The 17,775-nt window shown below is 33.7% G+C and overlaps 1 protein-coding gene and 1 long non-coding RNA gene across 4 annotated transcripts in view; both read left to right on the top strand.

Moving 5' to 3' along the window:
- Positions 1–17,775, top strand: part of LOC132741646 (uncharacterized) — a 46,797-nt gene that overhangs the window by 12,202 nt on the left and 16,820 nt on the right. For 2 of the 3 annotated variants that reach the window (XM_060729866.1, XM_060729867.1), the window contains exons 4-7: positions 1,863–1,985; positions 2,824–3,216; positions 3,585–3,714; positions 3,971–5,123. In XM_060729866.1, coding sequence (XP_060585849.1) covers positions 1,863–1,985; positions 2,824–3,216; positions 3,585–3,714; positions 3,971–5,123 — 1,799 coding nt within the window. Of the gene's footprint in view, positions 1–1,862; positions 1,986–2,823; positions 3,217–3,584; positions 3,715–3,970; positions 5,124–5,414; positions 5,676–17,775 lie in introns of those variants that run through there. The other variant, XM_060729868.1, reaches the window with a different exon arrangement.
- On the top strand, positions 5,883–6,537 carry LOC132741647 (uncharacterized). Its single transcript, XR_009627309.1, has 3 exons — positions 5,883–5,987; positions 6,210–6,237; positions 6,469–6,537. It is a non-coding gene; the product is annotated as an uncharacterized LOC132741647 (long non-coding RNA).

Consider the following 17,775-nt stretch of genomic DNA (forward strand, 5'->3'; position numbering starts at 1 on the left):
GACTCACCCTCCTCTCAATATAAAAATAAAATAATATTTGATATGGTGAGCAGGTTTCCAAAGCTTTATGGTACCTTTGCCTCATGGCAATACTTTGAAAGTGGGCGTGGCAATATACCCTGTGACAGTATTGGAGAGACCACGAAGAGAAATGCGGATAATGCTTTAAAGCATGTTAAAATTATACAAGATGCCTCTGACTTTTATTCATGGGCTACATTGAACGAGATAGGTATTAAATATAAACTTGTAACAGAGGAAGAGTATGAAACAAAGAAAGAGATAACTGAAAAAAGAAACAATGAAATTCAATCAGTAAAAGGTGTTTCATTCTGTCGTGGTTACTAAAGATGGACAAATAGCTGTTAGAAACACAACGTGTGCTTGTAATGATTGCTTTATAACCAAATTTAATGTACATTCTAAATGTGGTTGGGAAGTTAATGCTATTACATATAGGTCAGTAAAGCAAGATGACAGATCTTCAAAAATAAAAAAAAAGTTCAAGAAGATTCTGGAATAAATGAGATACAAACAGTCAAAGTGAAGATCCATAATAAAAATGAGACCCCAAGTGTCTCAGACACAAACGAAACAAGTAATTTGCCTGAATGTCCGGAAGTTTCAGTTGGAAACAAAGAAATTGAAATCAACGACAACGACAAGTCAGCTCTTGTTAGCTTCATACGACAATGTGAAAAAAGGTAAAAGGAAAATTTAAGCGGCCGTTAAGTGACGATGTTGATTATATAGAGTATGATGAGATCCTGCGTGTGGTAGAGGAGCCATTACCAACGTGCACGACCGGTCGAATGTTTACTTTCCCAGATTATGTATTTAACATGTTAGAAAATTAAAAAGATTAGTTTTCTGAACATTGAAACTTAGCCAGATAAATGTATCGTGAAATTATAACATACGGGACAATGTCATGGTTGTCAGGCAAATATATGTGATTGCCCATGTTTAAAGTTTCTGTTTCGTCCTAAGTTGTTTGCAATGATTATTTCATTTTTTTTAATTCAACGGCTGAAATACAGTAAAATTATACTTTTGTTCGTAAGAATAGTTTTATTTAAGGTACGGGACAAAAAATTATAATGTTTGAAAACTTTTGTTATGTGTTACAGTTTAGCAAACAGAATGTTTAATAGTGTTGTTTACCAAAAGTTTTGTGAAAATAGTTCTTGTTCTCTTGCTATGTTTAATATATATCATGTGAATAAAATAAAATATCAAACTTTATTACATGAGAATGTTTACAAATTGTGTACTCAAGTTTATTTACTGTCTAGGATAATGTTTTTTTGGTCTTATCGAAAAGGTAAGCATTAGATCAAATCATGGAAGTCTGACCTACAAATGTTTATTAGACAAAATGATTATATGAAACATTCATTTGTGTAAGTAACATGCGGGACAATTATATGTGAAGTACGGGACATTGTGATTTCTGTATGATACAATATTGTAGCAAAACTCAATGTCTAAGTATTTTTAATTTTCACATGAGATATATTCTAACGTTGTGTTAACATGATTGTTTAACAATTCAGTGGTTTTGATTTTGTTTGAAATATGTTGAACAGATGTATGTTTTAGGAAATATAAAAAGAAACAAGTGTTTGTATATATATTGTCTTTAATTTTGACTTCAATTGAACAAATTCACAAAAACTATCAAAATATCCAACATTTACGTACTAATAATAATATGTTGGCATTAAATTTAGATACATTTGAGTCAAAAATACGTTCAAACAAACGAACAAATAAAATCTTAGAGAGCTCAAATGTCTTACTTTATTGGGAATCGTTTCTTTATCTAATTTAGGTTTTATACAAGTGTATTTAACTTCCAGTATGTCCAACAATTGCAAACTGCAAACAAAGATATTGTTCCTCTTCTTCAAACACAAGGTGTAGAGAATGTATTGATGATCTAAAATTATTCAAAAGAACGCATTCGGATACCAAATGTGAAAGTAAGTAGTTCAAAATGCAAGTCAGTATTTTGTTGTTTTTTTCTACAGGAGCTATATTGTAAGCAAAAGGTGTTTTATCCTAGCATTGGTTTTGTTCATAGACTGATTTCTTTAGACCAAGCTGATTCAATACTCTTGCTTCTCTTAGGAAAGACATGCGAAAAATAAGCAAGAAAATATTGTCAACGAAATTTGTCTGAATGCTTTCATTTACATTTCTTCTTTTTTAAATGCAGGCCTATAAAGTGAACAGTAATTATATTTAGATAAAATGCTTTATTGTAAAATTAATGTGGATCCTTGATTTAATTGGTTAGATCGTTCAATTGTGATCTAGGCCTGCAAAGTGATAAAATAAAAGTGCTATTATTGAAATCAATCATCTTTATCAATTTTACATATGCGCTCTTAAAACTAAAAAATATCATTTTATTGGTAAACTCGTTTAAACTATAAGCCTGCAAAGAGAGAAATATCATTTTAAAGCGTTCGTTTGAAATGGCCTCCAAGTTGAAAAACAATAATTTTATTGAAAGGATCATTCTTTCTTTCAAATTTATATTTCGAAATTTGAAGACAATGAGATATAGTAATTGATTTGCATATTTTGCTATTAGTCCTCTTTTAGAATATGAACTGTTTAATGCATAAAAAACTAATCTATTACTTCGCTCTTATTATTCAATAGAAATATTTACAGTAACCTTTTTGAGACGAAAATATCTAAAAGTATAGTAATGAAACATTATAAATATACTTCCAATTGACAGTGCCATTTTAATGTATTGTGCAACCAGCAATTAATTGTACAAACATCATTGGTGTTTTTCGTTTCAAGGAATGTGTGCTTGGAACAACCATTACTGTTGGCCCGGTTCTTGCTCTAACGATCTCACAAGTGGATGTATATGTGCACCTGATTTTAAAAGAATTCAGACATCTACGGAGACGACATGTCATCCTACTAAATTACCTTCTTTCCTGTTATGCAATACAATATTCATTGGAACTCATGGTCAAAGCAAGCGAGCAAACACCAACAAAGATGGCATCCAAAATTGCAGTTCAATTGAAGATACATACGGCAATTTCCAATTATCATTACTTCAATACGAATTGAAAACAGAATTTAAGATTCTCATTTCTGGCTATAACCAGCCTAGTTACATCAGAAACTATAAATTTGGAGTGACAGACATTACAATTAATGTCAATAAAAATGCAGCAAATGGTGAGTTTAAAGAAGCCTTACTGTTTTGTCATACTTCTGTATTTAAAACCTAAAATCATCATAAACTTTAAAATATGCTTGGAATTTAAGACACATGTTTAGTATTCAGTACGTCCGTTAAATACATTTTAATATATCTTAATCAAATTGATATTCATAAAAATTGGCATTGGCAACATAGAAGCTATAAATACTGACTTTGATTATAAATTCAAAGTGATTTATTTGGATTTCCACACTTAAGTGGATATTTTTCGATATCATAGATAAAGAATTCAAATAAGATGAAACAGTTTTGTTTAAAGATTGCCTTCCATAAGATACTATAAAACTTTCTAGCATAATAGTCTGTGTTAATAATAAACCAGGTTTAACAACAAGAATTAGCCATCAACAATTTGGAGATGCGACACTGAACAAAACTATAAATAACGTGAGGCAGGACAATGGAAGCATTCAGATAGATCAGGCATTGTCTAGTGTCGCGGAAGGCGAGTCGTAAGTAATCTTGCAACATAGCTCACAATCCAGCTGTTTACCATACATAGCTGCACAGACAAATTTTGATAACAATGTCTGAAATATAAGTAGTAAATTTTGATGCAAACATGTTTAGTTTCGTCTTCTACATTTTTTTTCTTGTTTTATTACCTTTTTATAGTTCATAAATAATATAAATTCTTAAAAAAGATATACTATCATCAACTTGAACATCTGGTATCGGGTTGTAATGGTTGTTTGTTTAATTTTGTAGACTTTGTATTGAGTTTGAGGCTTTCGGAGGAGGGTATTTAGAGGGTATAAATCTCATAACCCAAAAGGTGAATCCGTATGTCCAGTACCAAAAGGTCAGTATTAAACGCTCATTATGTTACACGTTTGATCATACACCCCCTAGACATTGTAGAGCTATTGGATCTTGCAATACAGAGCCTTTAAATATCCTTCATCCTGTAACGCGGACTCCGATAAACCGCGTATCATTTGTGGGATGGACTGATCCAATTCCTTTAAATGGATCTGCAAAGCATGCCTCCACAATACAGGATTATACAATTAGTGTTCATCAGGTAATATCGAAGAAAGGACGGTTGCAACTTGACTATTCTACTATGTATATGAAAGTAATAAACTTTTCGCACACAGATACATCTTTGTATCTTAAACCTGATAAACCAACATTGTATGAAGTGAAACTTGAGGTCAAAGATTTTGCAGGCAACGTTCAACAAGCAAGAAGGTTCATGCTATATGATGATACATCATTTATTGAAACAAGAGACGACAAACCAATCATTGTTGAATCAGCATCGTATCTTACAAATTATGTATGGCAAACACGTGATACCATTTGTATGACATGGAAAGATCATTTCATTAACAGATTCTATATAAATGATAATTTACTCGGCCCTATAAAGCCAGAGCAAAACAGATTATTTTCGGGTGTATATGAGCACAAGTTCGGATTACTTTCGGTTGATGGTACTTTAAATGTGAACGGTATAATCATGTTTTCAGTGACAGTGTTTGTTAACGGTAAACAAAATGAAGAAACTGAAGTTACAAATATACAAGAGCAGTCTTTTTGTAAAAATATCAGTAATAATGATGGCGATATTTTGAAAATCATGGTACAAGCTGTTGATATTGCTGGTAATGTTAAAGAAGAAAACTCAACTGTCCATATAGATCAATCTAAACCGGAACTTGAACTTATGAATATATCATCCAAACTTGGCAAAATCGAATCGATTGAATTGCCAACGTCTTCATATAATATAAAATTCATAGCGCTAGATCGTCATAGTGGAATACACAGTATTGTTTGGGTATTTGGAATCAAAAATTCAGGCATAAACATAGCAACAGGTGACATAAAGGTTAATACCGATAATCACTTACAGGTAAGTTGTTTGTTTGTTTGTTGTTGTTGTTGTTGTTTTTCTTCTCGACACAAGTCTCATCTTAACCATTTTATGCCTATTTATTTCATTTATTGTTTTCTTATTCATCTTATGAGTACACTTAACATAATATAATAAGTTAACTTAAGTATAAGTAATGACATTTTTTGTTTTTATTTTAAGAAAGTCTTAACATACAAGAATATCTTAAGCATACCTTTGATATTCTACACACCTACTTTGAAAAATTCTTTCTGATATATACAGACTTCAATGTTTTATTTAATGCAGTCTTGCCATAATGGTAAGTCAACGTGTGACTGTTTCGATGGTAAACAATGTGAATCATTTAGCTACACCCTGCCAGTTAACGCATTAAAATTGTGTGACAAAAAAGTGAAAGATCATTCAAATAAAAACTTTTTCATTTCAATCACCGCTACTAACTTCGCATTGTTGGAAGAGACTCGGTACATTGATGTAGCTATTGATTTTACCAGTCTAGATGATTTATGCAAAACAACAAATTGTAAGTAAATTAACCTTTTTTCTCTGAAATAATCTATGAATACCAAACTTTTAGTTAAATTTTAAATGTGGATTTTCCGTATTTCCAAATGATATTAATAACATATAACTTTAGAGATAAGGCCCATATATAAGAACTACCATAATTTTTTTTAAAGCAACTTTTTTCAGCATCTTAGATTTATATCAGATGTTCCTATTTTATAAATATGTTGCATTTTACAGATGTGTTAATCTATGTTGGTGTATCGTGTGGCATTTCAAGCATTTTACTGGCCATTATTGCGACTTTTGTCATTCTAGTGGTACGACGAAGAAGGCAAAAGAATAAACAAGGTATCGAAATGATCCGTTTGCATACAAAATGAAGTTGTTATTTAAATTCAGCTTTTAAGTTATTAAAAAGCAGTCTCTTGAAATTTATCTGGTTGTCATAACAGACACAGACTACAGTACTTGAATTAAATATACATGTATAGCATTCCGTTATCGATTCAGTCATTATAAAAAAGCACAGACTATCAAACAGCGTGTTATTATATGTTTCTTAAACTTCAGGATCGGTCGAAAATAACGGATACATTTTGTAAGTAGAGTTTCGTCATAATTTAAATATTACTTATATGTTTTAAAATAGAAAACAGAAAAGTCTTTATTTAAGACTCATCAGGGGCCAAAATCTTTATCTTATGACAGATGCATTATTATAAATATTCAAAACTTAATTTAAAAAATGTAAAAAAAACTTGTTTGTGTTTTTCTCCTAATGAACGAACCATGATGAATATGCTTCTTTTTGATATTCATACTTCTGCAGGGAATCTTACGAGAACTTGGAAACCGTTCCAAAGAATAAATACAAAATTAAAGGCAAAGATACACCAGGTATGTGGCATATTGTTTCAATTATAGAAACCTTTCTGTTTCGTATAAAACAAGGTCTATGTAATGAATCAAATACCAAAAAGTATATTATTTTAATGTTTGTAATAGAATGATTATATCAAATGATGTGTGAAAAAGTTGGTCAAACTCCATATCGTTGGTGCTAATTTGTTAATTATTAATCTTGCAAAATTTTCATTCATCGTATGTCATAAACAGACAAATTTAAAATCGTTTAATATTGTATTCAATGAGTTCTTATAAGTTTGAAAAGCCGACCTTTACTTACTTTTTGAATTTCAACAATAAGATCGATACCTGAAACTTTTGTTGTGTTTAAATTGGTCTACAGATATAATATGTTACATGTTGTCTTATTGCGCTGTAGACACATTGTGATATAAGGGAGATAAAAATGTCTATGAATGACTGATAGTGATATCGGTGTACATAATAAGTGATATGGAATGTAGATGTGTAGTAATATTGGGTGGCAGACAGATGGGATATTGGGTTGTAGATATACATGTATAATGGTATTAGAGGGCAAAGGTGAAGTGATATTTGGTTGCAGATGTGTTGTAATATATGGTTGCAGAAATGAAGTAAATGTGCAGCTGTGTCATATTGGGAAACAGATGTTTGTGATATTGAGTAATATAAGGTAGCAGATATAGCAGTGATATTAGACTATGTGACTATGCCAATCGAGACAATACAATTTTTGTGTACACTCCATGAAAAAGAATAACATTAACACACAAAATCCTCTATATCTATAGCCTTGTGTTCGGGAACGGCTCGTATTTAGGCTTCTTATTTTGATGGCATGCAGTTAGTTGGTAATTGCTCATATTCGATAAAAATAGAAAGAAAATGATGCGATATGTTTCAATAATGGTATGACACCAGTTGTATGGAGCTTACATAATGAAATACACCTATTTACAATTTTATTTTCAGGAACGAAGGTCACTAAACAAGTACACTTGTGAGTTTTTAACATACTCCTCGGATACTAGTGTCACGGATATACGTGAGTTCTCACTCGGGAGGATAGGGCGTTCAAAGAGGAACCTGTAAATATATTGTTGGCACACAATAAAATAGAATACGGAGTCAATGAAAAAAACAACAGCTCTCGCTAAAAGTTCTCATTTCTTGTGCTATTGATAATTCCAAGCGAAATACATACACATATCATAGTAATTCATGTTTACAATGTTTTATAACCTCAAATATACCTGTAAATATATTGTTGGCACACAATAAAATAGAATACGGAGTCAATGAAAAAAACAACAGCTCTCGCTAAAAGTTCTCATTTCTTGTGCGCATGCGTAAAGGTTAGCGTGACCGAATTCAAAAATGAAGTGAATGAGGCCCGTCAACGTGTTACAGGTCAAATGAAGTTATTAGTATGAAGTTGAATAATGATATGAATGATTGAAAAAGAGACGATAGGGGAATGATATAGAGTATGGGTATGAATTACAGAGTATTCTAGCAAAGACAAAATGACCCTGTGACATACTTCCCCGCCAAGGATAAAATGGCGTCCCGACATTTTCAACTCATAAACAAAAATTACTGATACCTGCATATATATCAAAAACCATACTGTCTAACTACAGTAGAACTTATACTAAGGACATGGGACTCGTTAAAGTACTTCTGTCCTAACAGTGAAATTACCCATAAAGGTAATGTATACTGCTTGAAAATGCTGTAAGGCATTAACAACCAGAAAAGTGCCCGAAGCACTGTTGGGAATGGTGAACGCGTTCTTTGGGGATTGTGAACCATGCACGTTAGTACACTGACTCATCTACAAAACTGTAGAACTTGTGTTATGTTTTCACATTACACAATATTCAAAGTAACTCTTTCAGAGTAAATAAAATTTGTCAAATCTCTTTGTAGAAATTTTACAAATCGGTTAAATACAAACCATACTTACAAATATATATGACGAAACCCTACACTCATATGATAACACATATGAATAAACACTAATCTCAAACATCAGTAAACCAACACTGACAATTTGAAATAAAGATTAATATACAAAACTCAACTGAAACAATTTATTGTTCTCATCTTTTATAAAACAATTTACAAAAAATGACAAAATCAAATTTGACATCTGTCTGAGAATCTGTACTACCGTTTCCTACTCAAATTCCAATCATCAGTCATCCAGCGTGGCTTCTCTCTTACTCTAGAAGTTCTTCGTGGAAGAAAAGGTGGAGCTTCCGGTCTTAACAAACTATTACCTGTACGTCTTGCAGGAATTACATACTTATCAGATTCCGCGGATACGACTGATGGATTGTCTGAAATAGAGGTTTTAATGGAAGTACTCGAAGACTCAGAAGGTTTAGGTGCTGCTGTGTCTGAAAAGGAAAGAGAATTGACAGGAGAATTTCGCTGAAAATTGCCATTACTGGGAGAATGAGGTGACATTCGTTTCGGTTCCTGTAGCGGGAGACCCATGAACGGAAGTAGCATATTACGGTGAAGTAACTTTGGTGCATCATCACTATCTTCCGGCTTAACCTGAAATATAGGTAAATCTAGGTTAGGCTGATCAACTACAATGTAGATAGTTTTACTCCAACGATCAGCTAACTTACACTTGCCTTTTAAACCAACGTTTCTCACCAATACACGGTCACCTGGAACAAGGCGTACTTCCCGAACACGAAGATTGTAGCGCTTCTTATGCCGCTTTGCTTGACGTCTCGCCTCACGACTAGCAACTCTGTAAGCGAAATTCAAGCGCTTCCTTAAGCCTTCAACAAATTCAGCTGGCTTCTTGGTGTGCAAAGAAATGTCTGGGTCGATCCCGAGGAAAGCGTCTAATGCAAGGCGAGGATGGCGTCCAAACATAAGAAAATGTGGTGTCAGACCTGTCGTCTCATGCCGAGTTGAGTTGTATGCATGTACAAGAGCTGGTACATGAGCTTTCCAATTCAGCTTTTTCTTATCCTCCAAAGTACCTAGCATATTCAGAAGTGTCTGGTTGAACCTTTCAGGCATTCCGTTACCCTGGGGATGATAAGGCGTAGTCCTAGACTTAGCGATGTTAGCAAGCTGACATAACTCCTTAATGACTGCTCCATCAAAATTCCTGCCTTGATCACTATGTAGGCGACTGGGGAAACCATAATGACAAATGAAATTATCAAAAAGTGCTTTCGCCGTGGTGCGTGCCGTTTGGTTCCTAGTCGGTATGGCTTGTGCATAATGGGTAAAGTGATCAGTGATTACTAACACGTTCTCATATCCACCTGCTGACATCTCTAAGGTCAAAAAGTCCATGCAGACAAGCTCTAGAGGATAAGAAGAATGGATTGGAATAAGTCCTGCAGAAGTTGACAAAGGTGTTTTCCGCCGAATACAACGAGGACACTTCCGTACTCGAGTTTCAACAAAACCATCCAAACCTGGCCAAAAGAAACGAGATTTGATGAGGGAATTGGTTCTGTCAATACCCTGATGTCCGGCATTGTCATGGAGACCAGTGAAAACCATATCCTTAAATGAGTCTGGCAGAACAAGCTGATCTACGGGATGATTACATACCTGACCATGACGATAAAGTATACCATCCTTGATAAAAAGACTGGGCCACTCTCGAAGGTATTGACGAACAGATTCAGTTTCCCGTGAAGAAAGTCTTCTAGTTGGTTTATGACCAGTAGAAAAGATCTGTATAAACCTTGAAATTGTAGGATCTTTTGTCTGTTCCAGCTTCCAATCAACATCACTAAGGTAGTCTGATGAAACATCAGTAGTTATGTCAACAACTTTCTGACTCATAGAAATACATTCAACAACAGGTGATTCCTTAATATACATACAACCTTGTATAATAGCCTTGACAGCGTCATTGAAAACCACAGTTTCAGATGAATTAGGAACTCTTGAAAGAAAGTCTGCATCTATGTTTGAACGTCCAGCACGATACTGTAAGGTGAAGTTGAAAGATGCTAACGCAGCTAACCATCTATGTGAAGTTGCATCTAGTTTGGCGGAAGAGAGCACATACGTTAATGGGTTGTTATCTGTACGAACTTTGAAGGAGTTACCATACAAATAATCGTTAAATTTGTCAACAACAGCCCATTTCAACGCAAGAAACTCTAACTTATGAGCAGGATAATTTCGCTCATTAATACGTAACCCTCTGCTGGCGTAGGCGATTACGCGTTCTTGACCGTCCTGCTCCTGATAGAGGATCGCTCCTAAACCGGAAGTACTTGCATCGATGTTCATTTGATGAATCATTTGCTCCTTTGACACAGAAATCAGAAATACTCAACAGCTCTGGACAAGGATCCAAAGATGAAAAGTAAGAATGAGCAAGAGTTGTGACCATAGAACCAGAGTCTAAAAGTGCTGTAGCAGGGCATCCATTAACAAGAACATCTGTTTCATTGGAATGTCCAACCAAAGGGATACTTGGTGGGCCTCTCTGACTGGGCGGTCCTCCTACTGGCCCTTTGGTGGAGGAGCCTGCTGGTTTAAAGGCTTATCTGTCTTGAATGGAGTAGTAGAGTTAGAACTTGGAGATGGTTTCGGCTCTGTCTCTTGAATTCGGATGTCATTACTTCTACCTCGCCATCTGTTCCCATCTGACCTAAACCTATTCTTCTTGACATCATCAAGGTCTCTTTCGATGCGAGTGACTCTGCTGTTCAAAGTCTTCAAACTGAGCTGTAACATCCTGTAACTCCTGTAAAATTTTGGATTCAACAGAGGTGCTACACTGTCTTACATCCTGCACTTTGGACCAGTCAGAAGAAACAGAAGGAAAAGAAGTAGAAGTGGAAGTCATATCCCTGGAAAAGGAACCTGAAGATTTCACTCCTTGTTGAGCCAACTTCATCTCCTCTTCAACAAGTCGCAACTCTCGCCTAAACCTTGTATAATCAAGTTCCGCCTCAAACTTGTACCTAGTGGCGTTCTTCAAATCCTGGTTCCTTAGTCCAGACCACAATCTGTTCCTCAACATGTCATCCCGTGTCTTTCTATCAAGTGTGATTTGGGAATCAACAAGAAGATGCTCCAATCGAAGACTATAGTCAACAATTGATTCACCCTCCCGTTGACTTGCAGAGTAGAATTGCTCTTTCAGCCTCTCTGTTGATGCCACGTTACCATAAGTTGCATCCATTTCTCGAACGATTTCATCCACAGTCGCCCACTCCCCAAGATGTAACAAAACTGATCTGGCCTTCCCACGCAGACTACGCCGAATCGACTCCAAAATGGAATGTTCAGAATACATACCGCTTTTGAGGATACAGTTGACTTCATACTTCCAAACGACAAATTCCACATCTTCTTTCTTCAATTCCCCTGAAAACTGAGGTAAATTTAGGAAGTCTCTGTGGTGGAAAATTGTAAGGGCTGCTATAAGAATCATGCTGTGGGAGAGAAGCAGATCTGGGAAAGGACTGTGATAATCCTTTCAAACTCAGGCCTAGAATAATAATCAGATTTTCTGGGCAAGCTTTGAGCCAAGAGGGGTGGAATCGAAATCAGGACGAAAAGAAACACGACTCTGACGTCTTTTCAACAAAGGGTGACGAAGCACTTTCATGAATAGAATGCAACCTATGAGGAAGATAACACAGGAGGAGAACGATCACGATGTCCTATGTCGGTACTCCCTAATAGGTGTATGTGTATTCAGGATCAGCATCAGTGGAGAGTGAACGTCTATCAGTTCTAGGTTGCACTGTATCAACAGTATAACCAGAACTCAAAACACGTCTCAAACAATACTCAAGATCTAACTCATCACGACTATCTTTTCCTCTAGGTGTGGTATCGTCATTATCCATATTGATAATTACTGACATAACGTGTCAACAAATCAACAACACCAACTTAGACTGATCAAAAATAATAAAAATGAAGGGCACTTTTACTTGAAATATTGATTCCAAATAAAAACTTTCAAATGAAAATAGATAAACTCAAAGTAATACACAAAAATAAATTTGTGTTCACAAGATGGCACACATTGTACACCATACACAAATAGGGCAACTGTAATTTGTAATGGTAATATGTTATATCTAGCAGAATTTACACACCAGATGAATTTTATTTACAAAAGACAATTCAGGCCTTCAGTAAATGAATAATTAAAACACACAAAAATGATGTCCCATATTGTACACCATAGAAATTACAAACAAAATAAATAACACATAAATAAACTTTCAAATTTGCAGCTTTTATGTGCACCAATTAAATGTCTGTAAATGCAATCACCTAACCTATATTCAATGCTGGTAATTCCTTTACACTGTACTAGCTTCTATAGTTTTCCAATGTGAGAATGTGTGCAATATATAAATATCAAGTCCAGTACTGTATCAAACTTGTTATAAAATTGAATGGATTTCACCTACCAAACAATTTACAAGGGAAATTCAAATAACAATTGAAGAACAAAATAAGGGACACCACTACCCTTCCATGGGCTGCTATACCCCAAATGCCCCCAATAAACACTTGATTTAATTTAAAAAAGAGCACAAAGGTTTTATGTCTTTTCCCGCTAAACCAGTACTTTTTAAAATTCCCAACAACAAGGATTCAATTTACCACACTATAAAACCTGGGCCAAATATTGCGGAAAAAATTTCTTTAATTTTTTTCCCAAACTCTCCCGATAATGCATTTTAAAAAAAACCCCCAAAAAATCAAATAAAAAAACAATTGTCACCCGCAAATCAAAACCCCAATTGTAAAAAATTTTTTTTTTTTTTCAAAAACAGGTTTAATTTTAAAAAAATGGAACAATTTTTTACACGGGCTAGAATATTTAAAAAAATTAAAAAATTTTATCCCAAAAGGGGTATTTTAAACCCTGGGATAAAAAGTCAAATTTTTTTTAATATTTCTTGTATTTTGATATCTATTAGGCTTTCAATGTTATGACAGAAGTACCAACAAGTTGAACTAAACTATCATTACACTACAAGACTACATTACTGACTTTTTCATACTCAGCACCTAATACAAAACATTTTCCAAAGACACATAAATTTTATGAAGTGTATGTGAGCCGCCAAAAGATTAATTAATTAATAAAGCTTCCAAAATTAAATTTCTTCCAAAGATGAAATTCTTTTTTTTTTTTTTTTTTTTTTTTTTTTTTAATCAGGTAATAGTACAAAAGTATGTCACAAGCTTTTCAATAAAGTGGACTGTTAAAGTGGGGATGTCTTACAGGAGTATAGTAAGAATAAGACAATACAGATGGTAAAATGGAAAGAAATGGCTTCTAAAGTATAGTATCAGGGACCAGAAGAAAGATATGAAAGGGTTATCTCACCAATCACCAGTTACCAAAATGAAAATGTATTTATGCAATGATATCTGTTAAACTGTTAATGCAGTGCTCAGTGCCAAGGTTGACTTCCACACAATACACACAACTTCAATGCCAAACAACCCGAACTGAGTTCGTCCTCAACTGTTTCGCACCAAAACGTCCCAAATGTAACACTGGCCACCAAATGTCACGGATATACGTGAGTTCTCACTCGGGAGGATAGGGCGTTCAAAGAGGAACCTGTAAATATATTGTTGGCACACAATAAAATAGAATACGGAGTCAATGAAAAAAACAACAGCTCTCGCTAAAAGTTCTCATTTCTTGTGCTATTGATAATTCCAAGCGAAATACATACACATATCATAGTAATTCATGTTTACAATGTTTTATAACCTCAAATATACCTGTAAATATATTGTTGGCACACAATAAAATAGAATACGGAGTCAATGAAAAAAACAACAGCTCTCGCTAAAAGTTCTCATTTCTTGTGCGCATGCGTAAAGGTTAGCGTGACCGAATTCAAAAATGAAGTGAATGAGGCCCGTCAACGTGTTACAGGTCAAATGAAGTTATTAGTATGAAGATGAATAATGATATGAATGATTGAAAAAGAGACGATAGGGGAATGATATAGAGTATGGGTATGAATTACAGAGTATTCTAGCAAAGACAAAATGACCCTGTGACACTAGTAATGTAACTGATACCTTTGAATGATTTTAGACCAATAATATACGAGGGTGGGTCAATATGTAACGCAACATGAAGTGTATTTTCTAATTGACATCTTGATTATTGGTTTTTTATAACTATGCTATACTTTCAAATGATACCAAAATCATATGTGTAGTCAACCGATTTAAAATTTTAAAATTTTACTTTACATGAGTAACTTCAGTGAAAAGTAAGGCTGGTAAACGCTCAGTTAAAAGTGCTGAAATACGGACACTTAAGCTCAAGCAAGTAGGAAAATCTGTTATAAATGTTTATAATGATGTTTGTAATATTTATGGCAACAATGAAGTTTCTTATGCGACCGTTTAGAGGTGGATGCTTGAATTCATAAAAAAGGCACGAATCAACAAAAGATGCCTATAAGTCTGGTAGAAACGCTCCATGTTTACTTTCACTGACAAAAACTTTCAAGTTTATCATTAACATTATAAACAGACTTTCACTTACCCAGATACCCCATATCGTAAGGATATCAAAAAGGTCAACTCATACCATTCTGAAGAATCACTTGAAAGTACGGCGGGTACCCCATTTGCAAACATATGACCAGGAGGAGCGAGTTATATGCGCTGAAAAATTACTGAAATTGTTCCTTTAATATGACAGTTGCCTTTTTTTGTATATTGTGATCGGTGATGAAAGCTAGTTTCACTATTTACGCATGTTTACAAGTGTAACAATAAATTTTTTGCCAACAAAATCGTTAACAATGTTCATCGACCATGCATTGCCAAGCAATTGACAATTTAAAAGAAAGTTATATGCCTTTTTTGATGTTGTTTTTGTTGTTGTTGTTGTTGTTGTTGTTGTGGGGTTTTTTTTCAATACCCGTCGAATTGTTGTCTTAGAGACCGTTCTGTCACATCAAAGTATTATAAAGATGTCGTGTTCAGAAGAAAAAAACACTATAAATTGTCCTCGGCTGGAAGACATGCTCCTGCACACAAAGGAGCTACTTCAATCGATTTTTGTTGCTGTTGTTTTTGTTTGTAGTTTTTTTCGAGAAAAAAACAGTTCACTGCCCTTAAACATCCACCGTATTCTTCAGACTTGGTACTTGTGATTTTAACATCTTTCGTAGACTGAAAAGATTTCTTGCAGGTCATCGCTACAAGAGTAGTCATGGCCTTTGGCCAACCACTTTTCAGTTATTGAAAGGTATACCTAATGTTGAAGCATTCTAAAGTTTGACTAACGTCTGAAACTTTGTATTTCTGTAGGAGGCATTACGAAGGGTTGGAATCGAAAATTGTAAAATATTTCATCTTCTGTTAAATTTATTGGCCATATTGCATTACATATTGATCAACTCTCGTACGATATAGTTTTCTATTTTAATGTAAAATGAAATATTTGGTAACTCTCACATGAATTAAGAATTATGCATCACTTAACGTCATTCTCCCTCTATTAAACTGTTTGTGGCTGTAGGTGTGTTTTGGAGGGGCCGTTTTCGTGTTTGGTTGATTGTTTTAATACATTTGAATTGTTACCTCATTGTAGAGAGAATTATCAAAACCTTGATGACAAAGATTTACGCACTGAAGAATCATACGATAATTTAACCAGTAAGTTATCTGAATAATGTTTTCACCTTTGTTTGTATTTGAAATAAGGACTCCACGTGCTTTCAACGCAGAATTATTAATATAATAATTAGTCGTATTGCTGTTTCTATATTTATGATGTTTAAAAAAATCCTTTTTTATTTACACTTTCATAACTCAAAAGTAAATGAAAATTCTACATAACATACAATGTAAACAGATTTCACGTTTTAATTTTGATATATCTAGATAAGAATTTAATTTAATATTGTTGTATTGATATTTTAGTGCACCCAGAAGACGGAAAAACTAGAAGGTAATCATTCTAAGTGTAAACAATTATAACGTTTTAACTGTTGTTCTATTAAGAATTCATTAAAAGTAAGATTTGAATTATAATTGAAGAAAACAGTTTTTTGAACACCATCGGCATAAAATTAAGTTGTCTTACTTTTTCAGGGGGAGTATATAAAAAGGTTAAATGATGTCTTCATTCGTAATTTCAATACCTTGTAGTCTTTATGAAATTGTAAAATCATTATTACATCATGTCAAATCGATTACTAAGACTTTACCCTTACAATTGATATTTCATATTGTCAGGAACACAGACCAAAAACCACAGCGAACAGAAAATAATATTTATGAGGACATTGCCCGTAAGATATATTTATAAATTTACATGTTTCCGTTAACATAAATATTCATTATTGCATAGAATTAATTACCCTAAGTCGTGTCTATCGTTGTAAGCAGCCAAACAGTGTTCAGAAACTTAACAATTACTAAAATTGTCCAATTTTAATCTAAAGATAAGTAAGATTGCTAAGAAATGTACAAGAACTTAAATGGTATATTTTTGTATTATACTTTTGTTTGTGAATTATTATTCGAATTTGGATATGAAAGGATATTGGGGTGCATATAATATATCAAATAATATTATGTGATGATATATGGATGATGTGTACAATATTGGCTTGTAACTTTAATAGGTCGCTCATTTTGTGTAAAAATAGATGTTTTGTAAAACCACTTTATCAAAGATATCGTTCTAGTAAGAACAAGATATCTTCCCCACACATATATTATAGTTTATGTTCAAGAACGCTTTAAACAATATGTTTGAATGTTGTTAATCATAGCCAATATACCTGATAGCTAAACTTTTTTCAGCATCTAAAGTCACTCAACAAGCACATTTGTAAGTTGTTTACCTTCCTCTAAGTCTTATTGGATATCATGTGTGTTTGTATGTACATTGTTTTCTGCTTTTTATCATGTTAATGAAAAGAAACTTGGTTTCTTCAGTGCCATACATTTAGACATATAAATGCAAAACATTTGTTTTCCAATTTTCTCTTGCTCTCTGAAATGATAATTAAGTGTCAGCCTCTACTTAAATTAGTACATCATTCTATCAGTCATTCTTTACATCCGTTGTCAAACATGTTTATTTTCTTTTTCTTTTGTAGAAAAAGTTACCAAGATCTGAATGTCAAAGAGATATGTACTGAAGAGTCATATGATAAGATAGCTAGTTAGTTGTTTATAAAACATATTTAGCATTACCTGTAATAATAATTGAGTC

The sequence above is a fragment of the Ruditapes philippinarum genome, unplaced genomic scaffold (genome assembly GCF_026571515.1).
Source record: "Ruditapes philippinarum isolate M1 unplaced genomic scaffold, ASM2657151v2 ctg5061_1_1_1_1, whole genome shotgun sequence".
Taxonomy (NCBI): domain Eukaryota; kingdom Metazoa; phylum Mollusca; class Bivalvia; order Venerida; family Veneridae; genus Ruditapes; species Ruditapes philippinarum.